The sequence below is a fragment of the Mastigoproctus giganteus genome, chromosome 9 (genome assembly GCF_048544385.1).
Source record: "Mastigoproctus giganteus isolate SK-2022 chromosome 9, ASM4854438v1, whole genome shotgun sequence".
Lineage (NCBI taxonomy): Eukaryota > Metazoa > Arthropoda > Arachnida > Uropygi > Thelyphonidae > Mastigoproctus > Mastigoproctus giganteus.
Genome location: NC_143583.1, coordinates 215,401,736 through 215,425,662, shown reverse-complemented (window position 1 = coordinate 215,425,662; position 23,927 = coordinate 215,401,736). Strand labels below are relative to the sequence as shown.

The 23,927-nt window shown below is 37.5% G+C and overlaps 1 protein-coding gene across 2 annotated transcripts in view; it reads right to left on the bottom strand.

The window, feature by feature from the left end:
• Window positions 1–23,435, bottom strand: part of LOC150081121 (ubiquitin carboxyl-terminal hydrolase 24-like) — a 908,750-nt gene extending 885,315 nt beyond the window's left edge. Inside the window, exons 1-2 of one of the 2 annotated variants that reach the window (XM_090381072.1) lie at window positions 22,985–23,435; window positions 12,028–12,208 (exon numbers count right to left, since the gene is read on the bottom strand). In XM_090381072.1, coding sequence (XP_090237198.1) covers window positions 12,028–12,208; window positions 22,985–23,227 — 424 coding nt within the window. In that variant the 5' untranslated portion in view covers window positions 23,228–23,435. The remainder of the gene's footprint in view (window positions 1–12,027; window positions 12,209–22,984) is intronic. The other variant, XM_090381073.1, reaches the window with a different exon arrangement.
• Between the last annotated feature and the right edge of the window lie 492 nt (window positions 23,436–23,927).

The following is a 23,927-nucleotide window of genomic DNA, read 5'->3' as shown; positions in this document are numbered from 1 at the left end:
TTCGCTGTGTAGTTCTCAGCTTCTCTTCCATTCTTTTGGTGAGTGCCCAAGTTTCACTTCCATAAGTCATGGTGGGGAGTATACATTGGTTCATTATTTTACGTTTCAGACAAACTGGGATATTGCTCTTCAGTATGTGACTATATTTCCTGAATGCTATCCATCCAAAATTTATTCTTCTCTTGACTTCCAGCCATTTATCATTATTACAGCTAATAAATTGTCCCAGATAAGTATATGACTCCACCTTTTCAATTACTGCTCCTTCAATCATTATTTCCCTTTCTGTGGCATACTTGTTCATCATTACTTTTGTTTTAGCCATATTCATCTTTAGTCCAAAATCCTTACTAGCTGTGCATAACTGATTAAGATTTTCCTCTAATTCTTTGGGATCATGGCTTATGACCACAATGTCGTCTGCAAATCGTAAATGGTTTAGGTACTCTCCGTTCACATTGACTCCTTTCTGCGACCAGTCTAATCTTCTGAAAGCTTCCTCAAGGGCAGCAGTAAACAGCTTCGGAGATATTGTGTCTCCTTGTCGAACTCCTTTCTCAATTTTAAATTTCCTACTGTCTTTGTCTAGTCTAATAAAGGAGGTAGCACTCTCGTATATTTTCTTCAAAATCATAATATATGGGGTATCAATGCCTTGTCTTTCCAGTGCCCGAAACATTGCCTTATGCTGTATGGAGTCAAATGCCTTTTCATAATCCACAAATGCCAGGCATAATGGTGTTTTATATTCATTTGCTTTCTCCATTAGCTGTGATATTACGTGAAGGTGATCCATAGTTGAGAATCCTGTCCTAAAGCCAGCTTGCTCTTTCGGTTGATTCTCATCAAGTATTCTTTCTAATCTGTTAGTAATGACCCTTGTGAACAACTTGTAGATGTGGGATAACAAGCTAATTGGTCTATAATTTCCAATTTCTGATTTATCTCCTTTCTTATGCAGCAAAACTATGATTGCATTATTCCACTGCTTAGGCGTCACACCTTTTCTAATGCACTTTGTGAAGAGCCTTGCCAGTTTTTGTGTTATGTCTCTTCCTCCCAATTTTAACAACTCTACAGTAACTTCATCTTCCCCCGGGGCTTTCTGATTCTTCATTTTCTTCAATGCATGTTCTACCTCATCAGGAAGAATATTGGGTATGTCGTATGTGTTGCTACTTTGCAATCCATCTTCCCCACTGCTGGCTTCATTCCCCTGCTCCTTGTATAATTCTCTATAGTAGTCTTCTGCTATTTGAATTATGCCTTCTCTGCTGTTTATAAGTACACCATCGCTATTCTTCAGTTTCAGTATCATTTGTCTTTCTGTATTACTGCTCATGGCTGCTGATTTAAATCCTTTGTTTTCCCTTAATGCTTGTTCTACTTTTCTTGTGTTAAATCTTCTTATGTCCTCTCTGAGTCTCTTTCTAATGGCTTTGCATAACTCAGTATACTCAATTTTCTCCCTGTCAGTGTTTTTCTTGCTTTTCATTTGTCGTCTTCGGTTCATCATGACAAGTGTTTCTTGACTAATTTTTTCTTCTTTGGATTTCTTTTTCCCTATAGGTTTCTTGGGCTTTATCACTTTCAAAAAGTTGTAATATTCCTCGTCGATATCTTGGTTCTCAGCAGTCTGCAGAAGCTCATACTTGTTCTTAAGTTCCAGTACATACTGCTTTTTCTCCTCTTCTGTTATCTCAAAGACCTTTGTATTATTTACTCGAGTCAGTTTTTTCCTTTCCTTTCCTACATCTATATCAAGTGTACATCTTACCATTCTGTGATCACTTCCAACATTTACCTTATTCAGGACGGTAACATCATTCACAATATATCTTCTGTTAGTGAGGATGAAGTCGATTTCATTAGTAGTTAATCCATTTGGACTCTTCCATGTCCACTTTCTGTTCACCCGTTTCTTGAAAAAAGTGTTCATTACTGACAGTCCTTGAGATTCTGCAAATTCCACAAGTCTTTCACCTCTTTCATTTCTTTCACCAATTCCAAAATTTCCTATAGTTCCCCTTTCTGTGCTGTTTTGTCTTTTTCCAACCTTAGCATTGAAGTCCCCCATAATAATAGTGTAGTGGGTTTTCTGCTCATCTAGAAGACTCTCAATTTCGGTGTACATTTCTTCAACCTCTTCATCATCATGGCTCGATGTTGGTGCATAAATCATTATAATCTTTAGCTTGTATCTCTTAGAAATCTTGAGTATTAGTCTTGACACTCTTGGTGATGTACTTTTGAATTCCAAAATGTTGTTTTTAAAATCTTTATGGACCAGAAACCCAACTCCACCTTCACTCCTTTCACTGTTTCCATTGGTGTACAGCAGATTTCCACTTGATAAACTTATAAGTGATTCATTTCTTCTTCTTGTTTCAGCCAAACCAATGATATTCCAATTCACATTTTCTAATTCCTTTTCCAGCTCTAATATCCTGTCTTCACCGATGAGTGTTCTTACGTTATAACAGGCCAAGTTCAGTTTCCGTGCATGGCAGCCTGGTCGTACCCAGAGATTCTTAGCACCCTCTGCTTCCACTCTAATCCTCTCGCTGCCGTAAGAGGGAGAGTGAAAGCTGCTGGGGACTGAGGGCCATTTGTTTCGTCGTGCTTTCATATTGCTGGAGGGTTTGGTCTTTTCCTCTTCACGCTGACCAGGCGTCTTGAAGGGGTTTACTACCCATTTACAATTAGATGCACTAACAGAAAAGCCCAATAAACTGGAAAGTGAAATTGGTTTTATTGTTTTATGGTCGTGACCTCCATAAACGTGCTTAAAAAAAAAAAAAAAGCACAAAGGCATTCAAAATTGATCCTTATAATGGGAACATATCATAATGATGAAAGGGTAGCGCAATTTCCATTATAAATATGACCTTTTAGAGAGATAAATAGCTTAATAATATAGCAAAAATTTTCAATTTCCAAGGACTTGGAACAAATTTTAAAAAAAATGTGTTATTGGGTTCAAAATACATTTTGAACCCAATAACACATTTTTTGAACTACAGGATGCAAAATACATTTCCATGATTTAAGTTTGCACCAGCTGGCAAAAACTTACGTAAAGTCAAATTTCCGTAAGTCAAGTATTACATAAGTCGGGGAGTTACTGTATTCCCAATTTGCTAGTTGGTAACATACTAAAGAAATAGAAGTCCAGAAATGATCCTGAACCCAAAAATAACCACATGATAAAATACTGACAGACAGGAGCCACACATCTTTAAATGGGTGATTATCTTGCCATCACACCCTAGAGAATCTGAATTTGAAAGTGTTTCCACAACATATAAAGATTTGCATGCTATTATTTTTCACAGAAGAGCTGCAACCCATAAGTTTTTGATAACAAAAACAAATGCACACCATGGATTAGTACAATGCAAGGCATACTGAACCTGTACTGTGAATCAGTGGAGATCAGTCTAGTGAAGCAGTGAGTTATGTTATGAACTCTTCTAGTCTGAGAGGCATCTTTGGTTGTGGGGATGCCTGTAAAATACTTACTAGCAAGTATGTTGTCCCACCTCTGAAACTGTTCCCAGTTTCAGAGGTGGGACAACATATTTGCTAAATCACGAGAAACACCCCTACAGTAGGAAGGTGTCCTGCTGTAGGGGTGTTTCTCATATGAACTAGGCCCATTGGTTGCAGTGTGTGGAACCATGAATAATGCAACCTACACTAAGTTCTGAATAATTCTGTGCACACTGTGGAAATTTTATGAAAATAATCCATATGCCTTCCAATATGAAAGCATTCCACTGTACAAAGCAAGGACTGTGAATGTGTGGTTAGAGGAGAAGAACATCAGAACGTTGCAGTGACCAACACAGAGCACCAAACTCAACTCCAACGAAAGCCTTCAGGATGAATTAGAAGACAGGATTAGGGCATAGACAACACAGCCATCTTCATTAGCAAAGCTCAAATTATTTTAAAGAGGAGTGACTACATGATCATCAAACTGAATGAGAATGGCATATTCATTCCAGTGTGTCCCCCTAAGAAATTTCCAAGTGGTGCAATGCATTGGAGGTGAGCTCACTTGTGATTTTGGAGCTTTTAGATAACTTTTAGATAACAAGTAAATGGTCACTGTTTAGTGGGTCATCAAGAATTAACCATGCCATATCAGTAGATATGGTAGAACAGACTAAAATGTCTATGGCAGTCAGAGATGCTGTAGATAAAAATGGATATAGGTAGGCTCAACAGTATTCAAAGTATTCAACACGGTATGTTGTTGAACACCAAGAAGAGATTCCATTTGCCTACCTCTTTTCGATTGTTGGAGATCCACACAGTCGATGATGAGCACTGAAATGTCCAGGTAAGCAAAATGGGGAGATGGCAGTTGACCTATTAGATTTTCTAGATCATTTCAGGAGAATGATAAATTTAGAGGGAGATGGATAAAAGCTATTGGAAGAATGATACCAATTACAATGTGCACTGCCATTACTTCTACAAGAGTTTACACAAAGTTTGAAGAGAAACAGGTTTGAATGAAATATTGTTTCTAACAAGGACCACTACCCTCCAGAGGCTGGCAGATCAACATGTCTACCTTGTCTAAAGAGAGTATAATTTTTAACAGTATGACACACTTGTGAATTTAATAAGCTCATGTAAATAATCCTTTGCATTTCAAAAGCCTCTACAATTGCACTGAAGAATTCTTTTCATTATTTGATTTCCAGTAGCTGCTGATTCTGATCTTTTTAGGTGTAGATAGCTTATGATGATGTTTTATCTTTTTTTAGGAAAGAAAGGATATACTGTGTTCATGCCTTCATTCACATGGAGTTTTAAAATTCCATCATATGGGTCACTCTATTCATCAATATCCATTCCAATGGAACCTAATGGTTGCAGTTTGATTTTGCTGTTTTTGGAGGTTGGGACATCAGCTGGAATAGTGATTTGTGTATTACTGGCTCATTCAACTGTTAATTGAAAAAGCCACTGCCATGGAATTAGAGAGTAAGGAATGTACCCAATTAGCTGTAAATGTATCTACAGGAAATGATATATCAGGTTGAACACCTATTGAATGTAAATGCTGAGTAGCTGTGGCATATATACACTTTGACTCTGTTTTAATTATGTCCTCTCACCTCTAAGTATGTAACTATTGCTGTTAAGAAAAACATAAAATCTAAGGAAGTGCATCCAATTGATATTGGTGAACACTACAATGTTGAGTCAGTTTGGTGTGACATAAGCACTGAGAAAGGGAAAATGAGGGTAGGCCTATGTTATAGGCCTAATGAATCTGATGAATAAAATGAGCAATTGTGCAGAGAAATAGAGTGGCCCAGTAAATCAGAATGTCTTATAATTGGGAATTTTAACTTTCCAGATAGTGACTGGAACTTGTGGGTTGGTAACTTGCACACTAGCAAAACTTTCGTGGATTTATTGGATGACTGTTTTCTATAGCAACATGTTCGAGAGGCAACCACAGGGAGTAATACTCTTGATCTGATAATCAGCAGTAATTATTCATGCATTAAGAATTTGCAAATAAAAGAACCACTGGGTGACAGTGATCACAACGTACTGATGTGAGATTTACTTAAAGATGTAACTACCATCAAGGGTAAACGGAATGGCTTTTGCTTTTGTAAAGGTGACTACAGGGGTCTCAGACAGTTTTTAAATTCGATACAGTGGGATAAAATGATGTTACCAACATTGAATTCTAAATCAGAAGCCTTCAGGAACTTAATCTTGGAGGCTACTAGGCTTTTCATACCAACTAATAAATACTGTTAAAGGTGTAAGCCTAAATTGATGTCACATGAATTAATGAGGCTCATAGCAGAGAAGAAAAATGTATGGGATGCATATATATTATCAGGGGACACAGAGCATGTGGCACATATAAAAGTCAGTAATCAAGTCACAAAGGAGGTTAGACAGACAAAGGATGCAAAGAAAAACAGCAAAGAGTTCTTTACTAATGTGAACTCTAGAAGGAAAGGGATGAATCAGATTGGAACACTTAATATAGATGGGTTGACTATTGATGATCATGCTCAGGTAGCTGATAAACTGAATGAGTATTTTGCATCTACATTCACACATGTGGAGTTATTCAAGGAGGGGAACACCAGAAGTTTACCAAACTCTAACAGGGAGCTAAGTGATTTTCTAATAACTGAGAGAAAAGTGGAGAGGAAATTGTTGAAGTTTAACAGAAAGAAGGGAAATGAGGGATGGAATCTATCCAATTATATTAAAGATTAAGAATAATTATAATAATTTGTTAAAGGGAGGTCTTGTCTGATCAATTTGATTGGATACTATGATGTGGTCACAAAGAAACAATGCCAAAAATAATTTTGATATTAGCATTAGTAGAGGCATATGATTCAAGAAAGCAAGCTTATGCAGCATCAGACAAAAAAAAAAAAAAAAACCGTTCCCATTTCACCCATCCATTCGTTCCAAATACCTCTCCAGCTCAGCCTTAAATTTATTTAGGCTAATAACTTCCACAACAAAGGATGGAAGTCTGTTCCACCAACCAAATACCAGCTGGCTAAAGGCAAACTTACACACATATATCCTACAACTGTCTTTCCCAGTTTGAATTTATGCCCTCTCAGGTGATTATGCATGAGCAAGAGGAAGAATCCCATCAGCACTGAGCATGCTCAAACCATTCAAGGCTTTATACACCTCAATCAGATCACCTCGCAGGTGCCTAGTCCCAAGACGCTGTAATTTGCAAAACTTAGGACTTTCTTCGTAAGAGCACCCCCTTTGTTCCATTCACTAATCTTGTTGCCCTTCTCTGTACTCATTCCAACAGCTCCATCTCCTTCTTAAAATGAGGCCTCCAGACCTGTATACAGTACTCAAGGTGTGGCCTGACCATTGCCTTATACAAGGGGATAATCACCTCCTAATCCCTGGTAGAAAAATTCCTGTACATCACTGACAAGACACCATGAGCTACTCTTGTAGACCATCTGCACTGCTCAGAAAACTTCATATCTGCCTGCACAATTACCCCCAGGTCCTTTTCATTCTCTACCACTGTCAGTGTAGTACCACACCCAGTTGATACATTACTCTGGGGTTACGGCTTCCCATATGTAGTACTTTACATTTGTCAATGTTAAATTTCATTTGCCACCTCTCAGCCCATCTGCTCAACTTTTCTAGATCCTGTTGCAGCGAACTGTCATTAGTGTCCTTAACAACACTGCCAACATTCATATCATCTGCAAACTTGGATATTAAGCTTGATATACTATCATCAATATCATTTATAAATACAGAAAACAACAATGGACCCAACACTGAAACCTGAGGGACTCCACTAATAACATTAGTCCAAAACGAGCAGTGTCCATTGATTACCACTCTGTCTTCTCCCACTCATCCATCCCTTTATCCATAGCAGCAATTTGCCTCCAATGCCACACTGCTCCAATTTGTGCAGCAGTCTTCCATGTGAACAGTATCAAAAGCCTTTCTAAGATCCAAATATATGATATCAAAGTTATTCCTTGCATCCAGCTCCTTTGTGACCACATCACAGTATCCAATCAAATTGGTCAGGCAAGACTTTCCCTTAACAAAACCATGCTGTGTCTGAGCTATAACTGAAGTCTTGTCTAGATGATCCTGCAATGCTTCTTTAACCAGTGCCTCCATTAATTGTCCTGGAACAGAAGTTAAAGTAACAGGTCTATAATTATTTGTGTTGCCCTTTAATCCTCCTTTGTGAATTTGGGTCACATTTACACATCTCCAGTCCATGGGTACCTCCCCTGAGTCCAAGGAAGCTCTCATAATTATGGCTAAGGGTTTGTTTACTTCCTTTGCTGCCTCCTTTAATATAACTGGATAGATCCCATCCACCCCAGGTGCCTTTTTTATCTTTATCTTCAACAATTTCTCCTCCTCTTTCCTCTCAGTTATTACAAAATCATCCAGCTCACTGCCAGAGTTTAATTCACCTCTGGCATTCTCCGCCCAGAATAACTCTTCATGTGCGAATGTAGATGCAAAATACTCATTTAGTTTGTTAGACACCTGAGAAGAATCACCAACAGTTGAACCATCAATATCCAGTGGACCAATTTGATTCATCCCTTTCCTTCTAGAGATTACATAGGTAAACAACTCTTTACTGTTTTTATTTGCATCATTTGCCAAAGATTTCTCATAATCTACCTTTGCCTGCCTAATCTCCTTTGTGACTTGGTTACAGACCAGCTTATATCTATCATAGGCTTCTGTGTCACCCATTAATTTATATGTATCCCATGCATTTTTCTTCTCTGCCATATGTCTCATTAGTTCAACTGACATCCATTTAGGCCTAAACCTTGAACAATATTTCTTAGTTCATATGTAAAGCCTAGTATCTTCCAAGATAAATTCTTTGAATGCTTCCCATTTGGAATTTGCTGTTGGTAACATCTTCAGTTAGTCCCACAATATAGAATTTAAATACTGTCTCAGACCACCATAGTCGCCTTTACGAAAGCAAAAATCCTTCCTTTTATCGCTGATGGTAGTTAGCTCTTTGAGTAAATCCCACTTCAGCACACTGTGATCACTGCCACCTAGTGGTTTCTTTATCTGCAGATTTTTAATGCATGAAGAATCACTACGGATAATCAGATCAAGTGTATTACTCCCTCTAGTTGCCTCCCGAACATGCTGATGTAGAAAACAATCATCCAATAAATCCACAAAAGCCTTGCTAGTGTGTGTGAGTGACCAACCCACAAATTCCAGTCAATATATGGGAAATTAAAATCCCCCATTATTATAAGACTCTGATTTATTGGCCCACTCTATTTCCCTGTACAGTTTCTTATTATACTCATCAGCGTCATTTGGCCTATAGCACACTCCTACTCTCAATTTTGATCTCCCAATGCTTATGTCACACCAAACTGATTTGACACTGCACTGTCCAGCGATGTCAACTGGCTTCACTTCCTTGGATTTTATGTGTTTCTTAACTAATAGCATAACCCCTCCTCCCTTCCTATCCTGTCTATCCTTCCTGTACTCACTGTACTTCCCAAATTCCAGTTCTGCATTCCTTATATCTGTGTGACACCACGTCTCTGATATCCCGACAATATCTGCCTTTGATGTTTTGAGCAATACCTCAAATTCATCAAATTTATTTATCAAACTCCTAGCATTGGTGTATACTGAAGTATACATGCCCCCTGTTCCTATTCTTATCTACCCTAACACAACCCATGTATTTACTTGTACCACAATGATTCCCAGCAGTCCCTGAAATTCCCTGCATCTTGTTTTTCAGGCTGCTGCTCATTCCAAAAGGAGCAGTGCAAGAATCACTTTCGCCTCTGCAAGTGGCTACTGTTAATCTATTAGTCCTTGTACCCCCCAAGCTAGCAGTTTTCCGATGGACCAAACACTGGATAGCATCAGCAAATATTCTTGCACCCTTTCTATTTAAGTGTATCCCATCCCTGTAGAAGCAGTCTCTCCTTGGGTTTCAGGAAAGCTTTTGATACTGTTGCACATGGAAGACTACTGTACAAATTAGAGAGGTATGGCATTATGGATAAGTTGCTACAATGGATAAAGAAATGGTTGAGTGGGAGAAGACAGAGAGTGGTAATCAATGGACTGCTCTTCATGGACAAATGTTATTAGTGGAGTTCCCAAGGGTTCGGTGTTGGGCCCATTGTTGTTTTGTATATTTATCAATGATATTGATGAAGGTATATCAGGTTTAATGTACAAGTTTGCAGATGATACAAAGGTTGGCAGGCTTGTTAAAGACAGTAAAGACAGTATGCTACTCCAACTGGATCTAGATAAGTTGGGCAAATATGGCTGAGAAGTGGCAACTGAAGTTTAACTGTGACAAATGCAAAGTACTGCATATGGGTAGCAATATCCCAAGAGAAATGTACCAACTGTGTGGTACTACACTTAGGGAAGTGGAAAGTGAAAAAGATCTGAGGGTAATTGTGCAGTAAGACATGAAGTTTGCTGAGCAGTGAAGATGGGCTGCCAGGGCAGGTCATGGAGTCTTGTCAATGATATATAGAAATTTTGCTAGCAGGAATAGGGAGGTGATTATCACATTGTACAAGGCAATGGTCAGGCCATACCTAGAGTACTGTGCACAGGTCTGGAGGCCTCATTTTAAGATGGATATAGACTTGCTCGAACGAGTATAAAGAAGGGGAACAAAGGGCTGCTGTTATAAAGAAATGTTTAAGTTCTGCAAATTGCAGCGCCTGGAGAGTAAGGACATTTGAGGTAATCTAAGGGAATAAGGGAATGGGAGTGGCCATATTTTTGGCATTTGTAGCATTTGATATGGAGTTTTGGATATAAGGTCAGACACAAGCTGAATGCTGATGGGATTCTTCCTCTTGCTCAGATTAAGAATCTGATAGGGTATAGATTCAAATTTAGGAAAGACAGTTGAAGAATAGATGTGTAGAAATTTGCCTTTAGCCAGCTGGTAGTTGATTGATGGAACAGACTTCCATCTCTTGTTATGGAAGTTGATAGCTTAAATAAATTTAAGGCTGAGCTGGACAGGCATTTGGAATAAATGGAGGGTTTTTTTTTGGCTGATGCTGCATAAGCCTGCTTTCTTGCATTGTATGCCTCTACTAATGCTAACTTTGCTCTCTACTTTTGATACTGTTGCACATGGAAAACTACTGTACAAATTGGAGCGGCTGGAAACTAGGCACCTGCGAGGTGATCTGATTGAGGTGTATAAGGCCTTGAATGGGTTGAGTATGCTGAATTCTGATGGGATTCTTCCACTTGTTCAGACTACAAACCTAAGGGGGCATAAATTCAAATTGAGGAAAGACAGATGTAGAATAGATGTGTGTAAATTTGCTTTTAGCCAACGGGTGGTTAATTGCTGGAACAAACTTCTATCTGTCGTTGTGGAAGTTGATAGGTCAAATAAATTTAAGGAGGAACTGGACAAAAAATTAAGAGGGAATTGTTTTGTAAATTTTTTTTTTTTTTTTTTTTTTTGGCTGATCCTGCATAAGCTCATACACTTTCTTTCTTGCATCACATGCCACTACCACTACTATATATTTCTGGACTTTTTACCCTTGTTTCCATAGTTTGTACATTTTGGAGAATACTGTGTAGTTACCCTTACAATTTTTGTAAAAAGGAGTTGCACTGTTGCAACCAGATTGGTCATGCTCCTTGGATCTTGTCTGACTGACATTCAGTTTGGGAGTGGCCATATTTTTGGCAATTGTAAGGAGGTTTTGGATATAAGGTCAGACCCAAAAGTGGAGATTGTTGTGTTTTGACCGTCTCCACTGTTCTGTCTGACCTTAAGTTGTGAAGATATTGGCAAGCTTGGAAAGCTAAATATGGGAATAATGCTCTTTGTCAGAAAAAGGCTACCCTCTTTTTGAGTCACAATTTTCCTTGCTTGGATGACACTGTTTCTGCTAAATAGGAGAGTGAATAATCACAACTGTTGTCTGGCAATAATTAAATCACTGCATGGTTCTGTAGGTGTTGTGTGTGGTTTTACTGCATCATTCAACACTGAGCCATTATTTAGTTGAGAAACAATGTGCTGCTAGACTGAAAATCTGCAGAGTCAGAGGTCAGGATCTGTCAACCTTGCATGCCCCACTGCAATAAATATTCAAAGGTCAGCTGTATTAGTAGCTATGTGAAAAATGGAAAACATAATATTTTTTTTTTTTTGGATTTTTCCTGGTGCAGAAAAAACCTAAGAATTCCTTGCATCATATGGCACACAATAAACTGTCACAAAATATGAGCAGTATTTAACATTTTGGTTTTAATCAATGATACAAATATATAAAAATTTTGTACACACTCCTGTAAATTATTAGAAAACTGAATAATCAAATATACAGAAATAAGTAATACTTAAAAGAAATAATCATTATTCCACTAAACTAGTTGTTCAAATAATTCTTGTGAGAGACAAAAAGAGATGTGGTAAACACTAATTAAACATACCTTCATCTGCTAATCTGATAGCACTTATAAGGCACTTCCCAAGGGATTCTTCCCTCTTATAAGGTATTGACCAATGATCAGTAAATACCCTTGTTTCTAATTCAAAAAGGTTTGTGGCTGGAAATTCAAGAGGACTACTTTGAATCTCTTCAGATGTATGTAATTCTCTGTTTCTTCCCTGCTAAAATAAAATCAGATATATTCATAACATACAACAGAAAAAAATCAAAAGAAATATATAAATTCAGTCAATATGATATAGCATTTTGGAACAATAAACTCTTGATCCAAGAGTGATGAATTTAGTAACCCTTTTAGTTAAAACTTTCAAAAGCATGAGAAGTCATTTCAGCTTCACAAATGCCTTGCAACAAAGAATACATTAACTTTTCCAGAACCCACTCCTCAAGTATCTAGTACAGAAAAATTATTAAAAAAATATATTTTTAACACTCCGTCGGGCGCAACTGATCTATTAGGCACACCTCGAATTCTTTAGTTTGCCACGCCCCCTCAATACATCATGTCCCCTTCTCCAGCCTGGTAGCTTTCTCACTTCGAGTGTTACTCACAGTGGCAAGGTCAGTTAGTGATTCTCCTTCTTCGTTTACGGCAGACAAGTGAAAAGATCTAATAGGCTCATTGCGCCTGATTATGTTGCAGTTTGACAAGTAAGTTTTCTCATTCATTTGGAATACTGTATCACATATTTACATCAGTAATTTCATTTTATGAAATATCTCATGATTATCGATACATAGGAGTGTGTTTTTTGGCTGTGTTCTCTCAAGCACATTGCGCCCGATCATGTGATTTGTTGCGAAATGTTTCAATATTTTTGCCAGAAATTATTTACAGACAATAAACATTCATGATTTTTTGTTTGTTCCAGACATAAAAATGTCGAAGAAAATGTACAATCCAAATAAACCCGAAGACCTTGCAGAAATTTACCGTTTATTGGAGGCGTCTGATGAAGACGATGACGAATTCAGGGATGAAAATTTTGAAAACGAAAGCGACATTGATTCAGAAGATAATGTTGAGGAGCGTGAAGAGGGATCGGAAACTGAACAAGAGGGTAGCAGTGAAGATGAAGACGAAATTGAAGAAAATCGCGACTTTTATATGGGAAAAGATAAAGTCACAAAGTGGTATAAGACTCATTGACAAAGCAAAGTTCGTAGGAGACCTCAAAACATCAAGACTCGCTTACCTGGGGTTATTGGAACAGCAAAAACTCCTGTGGAATGTTGGAACTGCTTATTTACAGAGGACATTCTAAATGATATCGTAAAGTATACTAATCAGTACATAGATAATATCAAAGAAGCATTTTCCAGAGAACGGGATGCAAAACATACAGATTTAGTTGAAATACGAGCATTTATTGGTTTACTCTACTTGGCTGGTGTTTATAAAGCGAATAGACTATCCCTCGAGGAATTATGGGGAACAGATGGCGACGGCATTGCCAAGTTCAGTCTTGTCATGAGTATCAAGAGATTCAAATGTCTCATACGGTGTCTTCGATTTGATAATCGAGAAACAAGATCCACTAGAAAGGAACTGGATCGGCTCGCATACGTGATATATTCACAAAATTTGTGACTAATTGTAAAGTTAGCTACTGTATTGGTGAAAACGTCACGATAGATGAAATGCTCCCAGCATTTCGTGGCAATTGTCCTTTCCGGCAATACATCCCTTCAAAGCCAAGTAAATATGGGATTAAAATTTTCTCCCTAGTAGATGCGAAAATGTTCTATTTGCTCAACATGGAAATATACACGGGAAAGCAGAACAAAGGACCCTTTTGTGTAAGCAACAAGGCACCAGATGTTGTGAAAAGATTGGCGGAACCTTTGTTTGGCTTGGGAAGAAACATAACGGCCGACAACTGGTTCACACAAGTGAGTCTTCTAAATGAATTGAAACTAAAGAAACTCTCCTACGTTGGAACCATCAGGAAAAACAGGAAAGAGCTACCAAATGATTTCATAGCCACCAAAGCCAGAACACAACACTCTAGTAATTTTGGTTTCAGTAGTGATGGTGATACATTGGTATCCTATGTCCCAAGAAAGAACAAAAATGTCCTCCTTGTATCATCATTGCATGAAGACGACTCAATTGATGTTTCTACTGGCGAAAAACAAAAACCAGAAGTAATCACTTTCTATAATTCAACTAAGTTGGGAGTAGATATTGTAGACAAAATGTGTGGTGCATATAATGTGTCTCGAAACACAAAACGGTGGCCCATGGTAATTTTTTTCACAATGCTAAATATTGCTTCAATCAATTCCCAGATCATATATGTCAGCAATGGTTTTGCAGATCTGAGAAGGAGACTGTTCAAAAAACAACTCTAACGAACTTGCGCTTGGTCAACTTGCTCGATGAAGTCTCAAGTCAATTGGGATGCCGTCAAACCTTCAACAAAAATTGAAGAGATTCGCTCCGACTCAAGAACAACTGAATGAAACAGAACAACAATTACCTCCGAAAAGACGCAGATGTGAAACTTGCACCTCAGAAACTAATCACAGGAGATTAAGTCAATATGAATGCAAAAAGTGCCATACTGCTACCTGCCTCTCACATGCTGTTTTCATGTGTCCTCAGTGCTATAAAAGAGAAGTAGAAGGACATATCGATGATGAATCAGATTAATGACCAATTTTCCAGTTCCTTATATTCTTGTTCTAATTCAATGCAATTTTCATTATTATAGCTCATGGAAAAATGTATATTCATTTTCTCAAATAAACTTATGTTATTTTCGAAAATCATGACAAACTGTTTTATTTCTCTTCTTTGGTGTTTGTAGTTGACAATTTTTTCGTAAGAAAATGTGAACATGCGTAGAAAAGATCAGTAGATCAAAGTGTGCTTCCCAGGCTCAATGCGCCCGATCGTGTTCTACAACATATTGCGCCCGACGGAGTGTTAATATGAGTGAATCAATATAGTTTATATATTATAAAGTATACCAAACTCCTTTTCTAATACTGATTAGAATGTGTTAATATTGACGGATAAGTGTTGAAGTAACAAATGATTACAACAATGGTTTGTCTGTCTGATGACTTTTTCTGGTGCATCGACATCTATAGCTGTCGTCTGACATATGTATATCCAGTTCAGCGTAAGAGAAACTTACAAGACTAATGTCAGTTTTCGATTTCCAAGCTGAGAAGATGATATATTAATATATATCTAAGAGTGTAGTATCTTATTATACTATTCCCTCTCGGCTATAGCTGCTTAGCACAACATAATATTCAACAATGGACTGACGTACGAAATGCAGAACTGTTCAGATTAACAGAAGAAAGAAATGCTTTCTCCTCAGTAATCGCCAATGTTTGGGGACTGGACAAGGATGGGATCTATCGAGTTATGTTAAAAGAGGCAGCAAAGGAAGTAAGCAAACCCTTAGCCATAAGTATGAGAGCTTTCTTGCACACAGGGTAGGTCACCATGGACTGGAGCTGTGCAAATGTATCATGAATTCACAAAGGGGGTTCAAAAGGTAACATAGGTAACTATAGACCTGTTAGTTTAACTTGTGCTCCGGGGAGAATAATGGAATCACTGGTTAAAGAAGCATTGCAGGATCATCTAGACAAGACTGGAGTAATAGTTAAGACACAACATGAGTTTGTTAAAGGGAGGTCTTGTCTGACCTCCCTTCATTGGATACTATGATGTGGTCACAAAGGAACTGAATGCCAAAAATAATTTTGATATCATATACTTGGATTTCAGGAAAGCTTTTGATACTGTTGTACATGGAAGACTGCTGTAAAAATTAGAGAAGTATGGCATTAAGGGCAAGTTGCTACAATGGAGCAAGTTGTAGCAAGTAGCTTGTAGCAAGTTGCTACAAGTTGCTTCACTGCTCTTCATGAACAAATGTTATTAGTGGAGTTCCCCAGGGTTCGGTGTTGGGCCCATTGTTGTTTTGTATATTTATCAATGATATTGATGAAGGTTTTTTTTTTTTTTTTTTTTTTTTTTTGATTTGGTAGTTGTTGGCGCATCGGCTTCTGTGGCCATATTGCACCTCCCAAAGTTTTTGCAGTACTTTGATCCAAGCCCGAGGCGGGAATCGAACCCGCAACCTTTGGGTTGCCGGGCAGGTACTTTACCCACTCGGCTAGCCCGGTCAGCATGATGAAGGTATATCAGGTTTAATGTACAAGTTTGCAGATAATACAAAGGTTGGCAGGGTTGTTAACAACAGTAAAGATAGTATGCTACTCCAACTGGATCCAGATAAAGTTGGGCAAATGGGTTGAAAAGTGGCAACTGAAGTTTATAACATTGACAAATGCAAAGTACTGCATATGGGTAGCAATAACAGAAGAGAAACATACCAACTGAGTGGTACTACACTCAGAGAAGTGGAAAGTGAAAAAGACTTGGGGGGGGTAATTGTGCAGTCAAATATGAAGTTCACTGAGCAGTGCAGAGGGGCTGCCAGAGCAGGTCATGGTGTCTTGTCAATGATATATAGGAATTTTGCTAGCAGGGACAGGGAGATGATTATCAAGTTATACAAGGAGATGGTCAGACCACACCTAGAGTACTGTGTACAGATCTGGAGGCCTCATTTTAGGAAGGATGTAGAGTTGCTAGAACGAGTACAAAGAAGGGCAACACGATTGGTGAGGGGAACAAAGGGGTACTCTCACCAAGAAAGGCTTATGTTCTGCAAATTTCAGCGCCTGGAGAGTAGGCACCTGACTGAGGTGTATAAGGACTTGAATGGGTTCAGCAAGCTGAATGTTGATGGGATTCTTCCTCTTGCTCAGATTAAGAACCTGATGGAGCACAGATTCAATTTGAGAAAATACAGTTGTAGAATAGATGTACAGAAATTTGCCTTTAGCCAGTGGGTAGTTGATTGGTGGAACAGACTTCCATCTTTTGTTGTGGAAATTGCTAGCATAAATAAATTTAAGGCTGAGCTGGATAGGCATTTGGAAGGAATAGAGGGGGTGAAATGGGAGGTTTTGTTTTTCTTTTTTGGCTGATGCTACATAAGCTTGCTTTCTTTCATCGTATGCCTCTACTAATGCTAATTTATTTAAGCTATCATTCCAAAACAACCGATGAAAGGTTGTTCCAGTCATCAACCATATGCTGGTTAAAGGCAAAATTCTGCACATCCATTCTACAACTGTATTTCATCAATTTGAATTTATGTCCCCTGAGGAGATTAATCTGGGATAAGAAAGAATCCCATCAGCATTTAGCTTGCTCAAACCACTCAAAGTCTTATACACCTCAATCAGATCCTCACAGGTGCCTAGTCTCCAGATGCTGCAATATGCAGGACCTTTTTTCTCCTCAGCAATTTAGTTACCCTTCTCTGTACTCATTACAGAAGCTCTACATCTTTCCTAAAATCAGTCCTCCAGACCTGTATACAGTACTCAAGGTGTGGCCTGGCCATTGCGTTACACAAGGGGATAACCACCTCCTTTTCACTGCTAGAAAAATTCCTGTACATCATTGACAAGACACCATGAGCTACTCTTGCAGACTGTCTGCACTTCTCAGAAAACTTCATATCTGACTGCACAATGCACAATTACCCCCAAGTCCTTTTCATTCTCTACACAACCTTGAGTATAGTACCACACAGTTGATATATTACTCTGGAGTTGCTGCTACCCATATGCAGTACTGTGCACTTGTCAATGTTAAACTTGTAAATGTCACAAAACAATGTTCAGGTGCTATATTGAAGATGGAACAGCTGTTAATCATAGGGACAGAAAATCAGATTTAGAAGTGAGTCAGAAGTGAGAAGAGAATCAGATTTAGAATGATATAATTGACCATTCAAGCAAAAGCAGCAAGTATTTATAAAGATATTAAGAATAAGTATGGCAAACCCCAAGCCAAGTTCATGGCAATCAACAGGTGGTTTAATAGGTTCAAGCACCACAATGGTTTCCACAACGTTAAAGTATGCAGTGAAGTCGACAGTGCCGATTCTGCAACTGCAGAGCAATTTTGTGATATGTTGGAAAAAATTATTGAAATTATTGAAAAAATTATTGACACAGCAAATTTTTAACATTTACGAGACTGCTCTGTATTGGGAAAAAATGCCAGATTGAACATACTTAAATCTTCAAATAGGCCTCCGGGTTTGGGAATATATATATTCATAATAACTGCACAATCCTACACCAACCGTTATTAAATAAAATAAATAAATAGTGTTGTGTTATATTAAAATAATAATTATGCAAATAAATGAAATAAATAGAATGATATAATTCCACCGGATAAAACTGATAAAAAGGTAACTGTCTGTACAATAAAATCGGAAATTTTAAACTGCAATGAATAAATTACAACAAACAAGGAATAAAAAACCGATAAAAGCGTTAAGACACAGTGTCTTAGCGCTTTTATTGGTTTTTTTATCTACATTGTTTATTGTAATTTATTCATTGCAATGTAAAATTTCATATTTTATTGTACAGACAGTTACCTTTTTATCAGTTTTATCCAGTGGAATTATATCATTCTATTTATTTCATTTATTTGCATCATTATTATTTTAATATAACACAACACTATTTATTTATTTTATTTAATAACGGTTGGTGTAGGATTGTGCAGTTATTATGAATAGGATCGAGCATACATTGCCAAAGAAGAAAATACAATGCCAGGTTTCAAGGCATCAAAAGATAGGGCCACGCTCTTGCTTGGGGACGATGCAGTGGGATATCACATATTAAAACCACTGCTTGTGTACCATTCTGGAAATCCTCGTGCATTTAAGGGCATCAATAAAGCCACTCTACCTGTGCATTTCCAATTGAACCAGAGAGCATGGATAACAATACCAATATCTCTCTTTGAGGATTAGTTTAAATGCTGCTTCATTCCCAAGGTTGAAAAATATTGTAAAGACGACATTCCTTTCAAGATTTTGCTTCTATCAGATAATGCTTCTGGACATCCTACACATCTGGATGATTTCAATTCGAATGCAAGAGTCATATTTCTTCCGCCAAACTCATCCAACCTATGGATCAGGGTGTTATTTCGAATTTAAAAGCATACTATTTACGCACAACATTTGCTCAGGCATTGTCTGCAGCAGACGATGAGAAAAATTTTATGTTAAGAGACTTTTGGAAATCTTACAATATTTAACATGCCATCTTAAACATTAATAAGGCCTGGGGGAAATTACTAAAAGTTGTTTAAATGGTGCATAGAAGAAAATATGCCGATGGCATGTAAAAGGCTTCAAAGGATTTGAAAAAAGACGAATCATATGAAGAGGTTACAGATAAGACTGTAAAGGTTGCAGAGCCACCTCAGTTGGAGGTTGCTTCCAAAGATGTGAAGTGTTAACAGAGGAAGAAGAGAAGTAATTATCTAACAAAGAACTAAAATATGGAATAGCAAGTGCTTAAAAAACAGTACTCACCTTTGACTAAATCTGCAATAGTTTTTTAAAAGAGAATGGTAATTAAATCATTTAGGTGGGGAGGAAAAGTAAAGGGATTAAGGAGGTTGTTAAGGTTAATTTAACGGAATTTTAAAATAGGCCCAAGGAAGTAGAAGTGCACATCTCCAATCCTAGGTTGTCATTAAAGAAAGAAGAAATCATTAAGAGTGAATTAAAATGGATAATATAGTATGACGGAGCCAATAGTCGTTACGAAGGACTTTCGTTGGCTATAATGTCTTCAGTTGGCAAATTGGGCAGGAAGTAAACGCGTGCTGTATTTTAAAGGTTGTCTGTACTTCCCATGATGCCCTTTTGGACATGTGGGAATGTCAATCGCGAGAGGTTCCAACCTCTCGCAGTTGACATGATTCTTCCTCTTGCTCAGAGTATACATGAGGGGACACAGATTCAAGCTGAGGATGATTGCCAAATAGATGTGCAGATGTTTGCCTTCAGCCAGCTGTTGTTGTTGATTAATGGTTTTAAGACACAAGGGCATCAATGGCCAAGATGTGTCTTTCCAAATTTTTAATGTAAATCAAACATTTTTTTCAGATTTGTTTATCAAATCTGATTTGCCGAATAAAATTAAACAATTCATGTATATTCGCATTATTGTCTAAGATCTGTTGAAGGGTAAATGGATTCTGGTTATTGTATGAACTCTGAAAACAAAGGAATCTGGAATTTCTGAATCGAGGGCATACCAAAAGAATGTGTTTTACTGAAAGCTGGACTTGACATTGAACACAGAGTGGGGGATTTTTGTTTGTCAAAAGATGAAAATGAGTAAGATGAGTATGTCCAATTCTCAGTCTGGCAAGTATTACTTCTCTGCGACTCTCTCTGATGCTGTAGTTCCATATTTCTGGATTAGGTTTTATTTCCTGTAGTTTATTGTTGACTTCATTTTTCCATATTTGGGCCCATTCATTTTCACTTTCTCTAATAATGATTGGACTAAAATCAGTGTGTGGAACTATCCTTATTCTGTTTGGCAATTCTGATGCTGACTTAGCTGCAATATCTGCTTTTTCATTGCCTTCTATTCCGCAGTGTCCTGGGATCCAGCAAAGAGTTATTTCAGAGTGTTTCTTTTGACAGCGGTTGATTAGAAAGTCAATTCTTCAGCCAGCAGATGGTTGACTATTCGATCAAACTTCCATCTGCTGTGTGGAAATGCGTAGTGTGAATAAACTGGAGGAAGAACTAGGCAAATTATTGGATGGGATGGGCAGGTTTTTTTTTTTTTTTTTTTTTGTGGCTAATGCTTTATAAGCTTGCTTTCTTACATCATTTGCCACTACTAATAGTAATACCATCATAAAAAAAAAAGGCTGGCACAAAAACCAACAATATAGCTCCCCCTCGCCAGATAACTTTGTATGGTGTTGACTGCATGTACTTTGTTTTTACGGCAGGATAAACCAAAGAATGACCCATATGAAAAGACCCAGCGCCTTTGAATGTGGCTGCCTAACTAAAATCCATATTAAAAAAACAAAAAAAAAAAAGGAACAGAAATGCATTTTGAAATTCCTAAAGCCAATAGTGATGCAATTAAAATTTTGACCATTCCCAATTTGATAAATAATTATACTATTAAAGGGATAGCTTAAAACTATGAGAGAATAAATGAAATTTAAACTAGAAAAGAATAAACTTTTCAACCACCATTTTCCAGAGTCTGCAAATAACATATATAAATATGTTTGCAAACCCTGGAAAAATTATTAAAATTAAAGAAATGAAAAATAAAGAAAAAAAAAAAAACTTAACACAATTGAGAGTAATAAGCTGCTAGAATTAACCTCCACATGATCCACAAACTTTGCATAGCCATATGATGCAAGAAAGAAAATTTATACAGCATTAGACAAAAAAAAAATTCCCATTTCACCCATCCATTTGCTCCAAAAGGTTGTCCAGTTCTTCCTTGAATTTATTTAAAATATCAAGTTCCACAATAACAGGTGGAAGTTTGTTCAGGAAATCAACCAGCCACTGGCTGAATTTATGCCCTCTCAGGTGATTATTCTGAGCAAGAGGAAGAATCCCATGAGCATTGAACTTGCTAAAACCCTTCAAGGCCTCAATCACCTTGCAGGTGCCTAGTCTTCAGATGCTGCAATTTGCACAACTTAAGCCTTTCTTGGTAAGAGCAATCCTTTGTTTTCCTCACCAATCTTGTTTCCCTTCTCTGTATTTGTTCCAGCAGTTCTACATTCTTCTAAAATGAGGCCTCCAGACCAGTATGCAGTATTCAAGGTGTGTCCTGACCACTGCCTTATACAAGATCAACACCTCCTTATCCGTGCTAGCAAAATTCCTGTATATCACTGACAAGACTCAAGAGCTCCTCTAGCAGCCTGTCTACACTACTCAGAAAACTTCATATATGACTGCACAATTATTATCCAGGTCTTTTTCATTCTCCATTACCCTGAGTGTAGTATTGCACAGTTGTTATGTTACCCTGGGGTTACTGCTACCCATATGCAGTACTTTGCATTTGTCAATGTTAAACTTCAGATGCCACCTCTCAGCCCATCTGCCAAACTTTTCTAGATCCTGTTGCAGTAGTGTACTGTCATTAACAAGCTTCATTTCATCTGTATACTTGGACATGAAGCCTGACATACTTTCATCAATATCATCGATAAATACAGAAAACAACAATGGGCCCAACAATCAATCCTGGGGAACTCTACTAATAACATTAGTATACAAAGAGCAGTGTTCATTGATTATCACTTTCTAATGTTGTGCAGTTTACATAGTGTTATGTATATTATTTTTTTCTTCGATTTTAACAATTTAGTCATGTTTTGTGTATTTAAATACTGTCAATTTCAAAATAGAATTAAAAAATCATGTTTTTGGATTGGAGATGGGGTGGGCATATTTTCACATTCTTCAAAATATAGCCTGTCTTATGGAAACTTGGTGGAATGTGTGTTGGTAGCAGGGATCTGCTGCCAATTTGTTAACAATGAGTTCACTCGCTTGAGAAGTATTTGAGCCAAGGGTCATTCACAGTTAAAATAGCATGTCATGTTTTATCGAATGAATTAATTTTTTAACAATGCGCAAGCTCTTTCCTTTCCCCCAACTAACACACTCCTGCTTATTAGGAACTAATATAACTAATGAATGAATTTTTTCTATGGGGAATAAAATTTTGCCTACTGAAACGATTTAATTCAAGTGGAAATAATAAATAACTATAACTTTTCGCATTTTTGTGTTCAACAGTGTCGCGCTTTGGCCGCGAGATCTGGTCAATACTTATGATACATAAGTACTGCTGTTTCCTTGTATCATTTTATGGTCCTCCGAAACGAGGAACACAAATCATCAATGACCACTACTGGTTATAAGAAATTCTGTCACATCAATAAATGAGTCAAAAGATTGGTGTTACATTAATACCATTAATTATAATATTCGTCATTATACCTGAATTTGAGGTAAGGTTTCATATGGAGGTGGTGCACTTGGCACGACAGCTTGGCTGGTAGGTACATCTTTCATTTCCACATCTCCTTCGCCTAACCGGTAATCAACATTTGGATGTTCGTTTGTAAGAATTGCTACAGCTTCATTGATGTCATTCTTACTCAAACGAAGAGCCCGCTTAATTTCGATCACGTTAACAAATCCCATGCTTAGCAAAGTGTTGATGTTCTGTTCCTGATCCATACTGTGGCATTCATTGCTCTTGACTACGTAACCTGTGCAAAACTACATTTAAACCACAGGATCAGTTAAAAAGTACACAATGATAGTTTCAATGCTTACAAAATCTTACTTCCCTTCACCATAACACACACTACTCCGCACTCACAGCTGGATTGTACCCATTTTCAAAATACGGTATATGAAACTACACCAGTAATTCAATATCGCTAAAAACTCCCTCAAGTAGAGCAAAAAAACCGCCAAGTCATTTTGAAATGCTTAAATAAGTAATGTGATTTTTCTTTTAAAAATTAAAAAACTTGAAATAGTCACGGGAGCCACCTCTATGAGCTACTTTCATTCCGTAGTAGTAGTAGTAGTGACATGTGATGCAAGAAAGCAAATGTATGAGCTTATGCAGTATCAGCCAAAAAAAAAAAAAAAAAAAATACAAAACAATCCTCTCTAAATATTTATCCAGTTCCTCCTTAAATTTATTTAACCTATCAACTTCCACAACGACAGATGGAAGTTTGTTCCAGCAATTAACCACCCGTTGGCTAAAGGCAAATTTCCGCACATCTATTCTACATATGTCCTTCCTCAATTTCAATTTATGCCCCCTTAGGTTCGTAATCCGAACAAGTGGAAGAATCCCATCAGAATTCAGCGTGCTCAACCCATTCAAGGCCTTATACATCTTATATAGTAGATGTGCTTA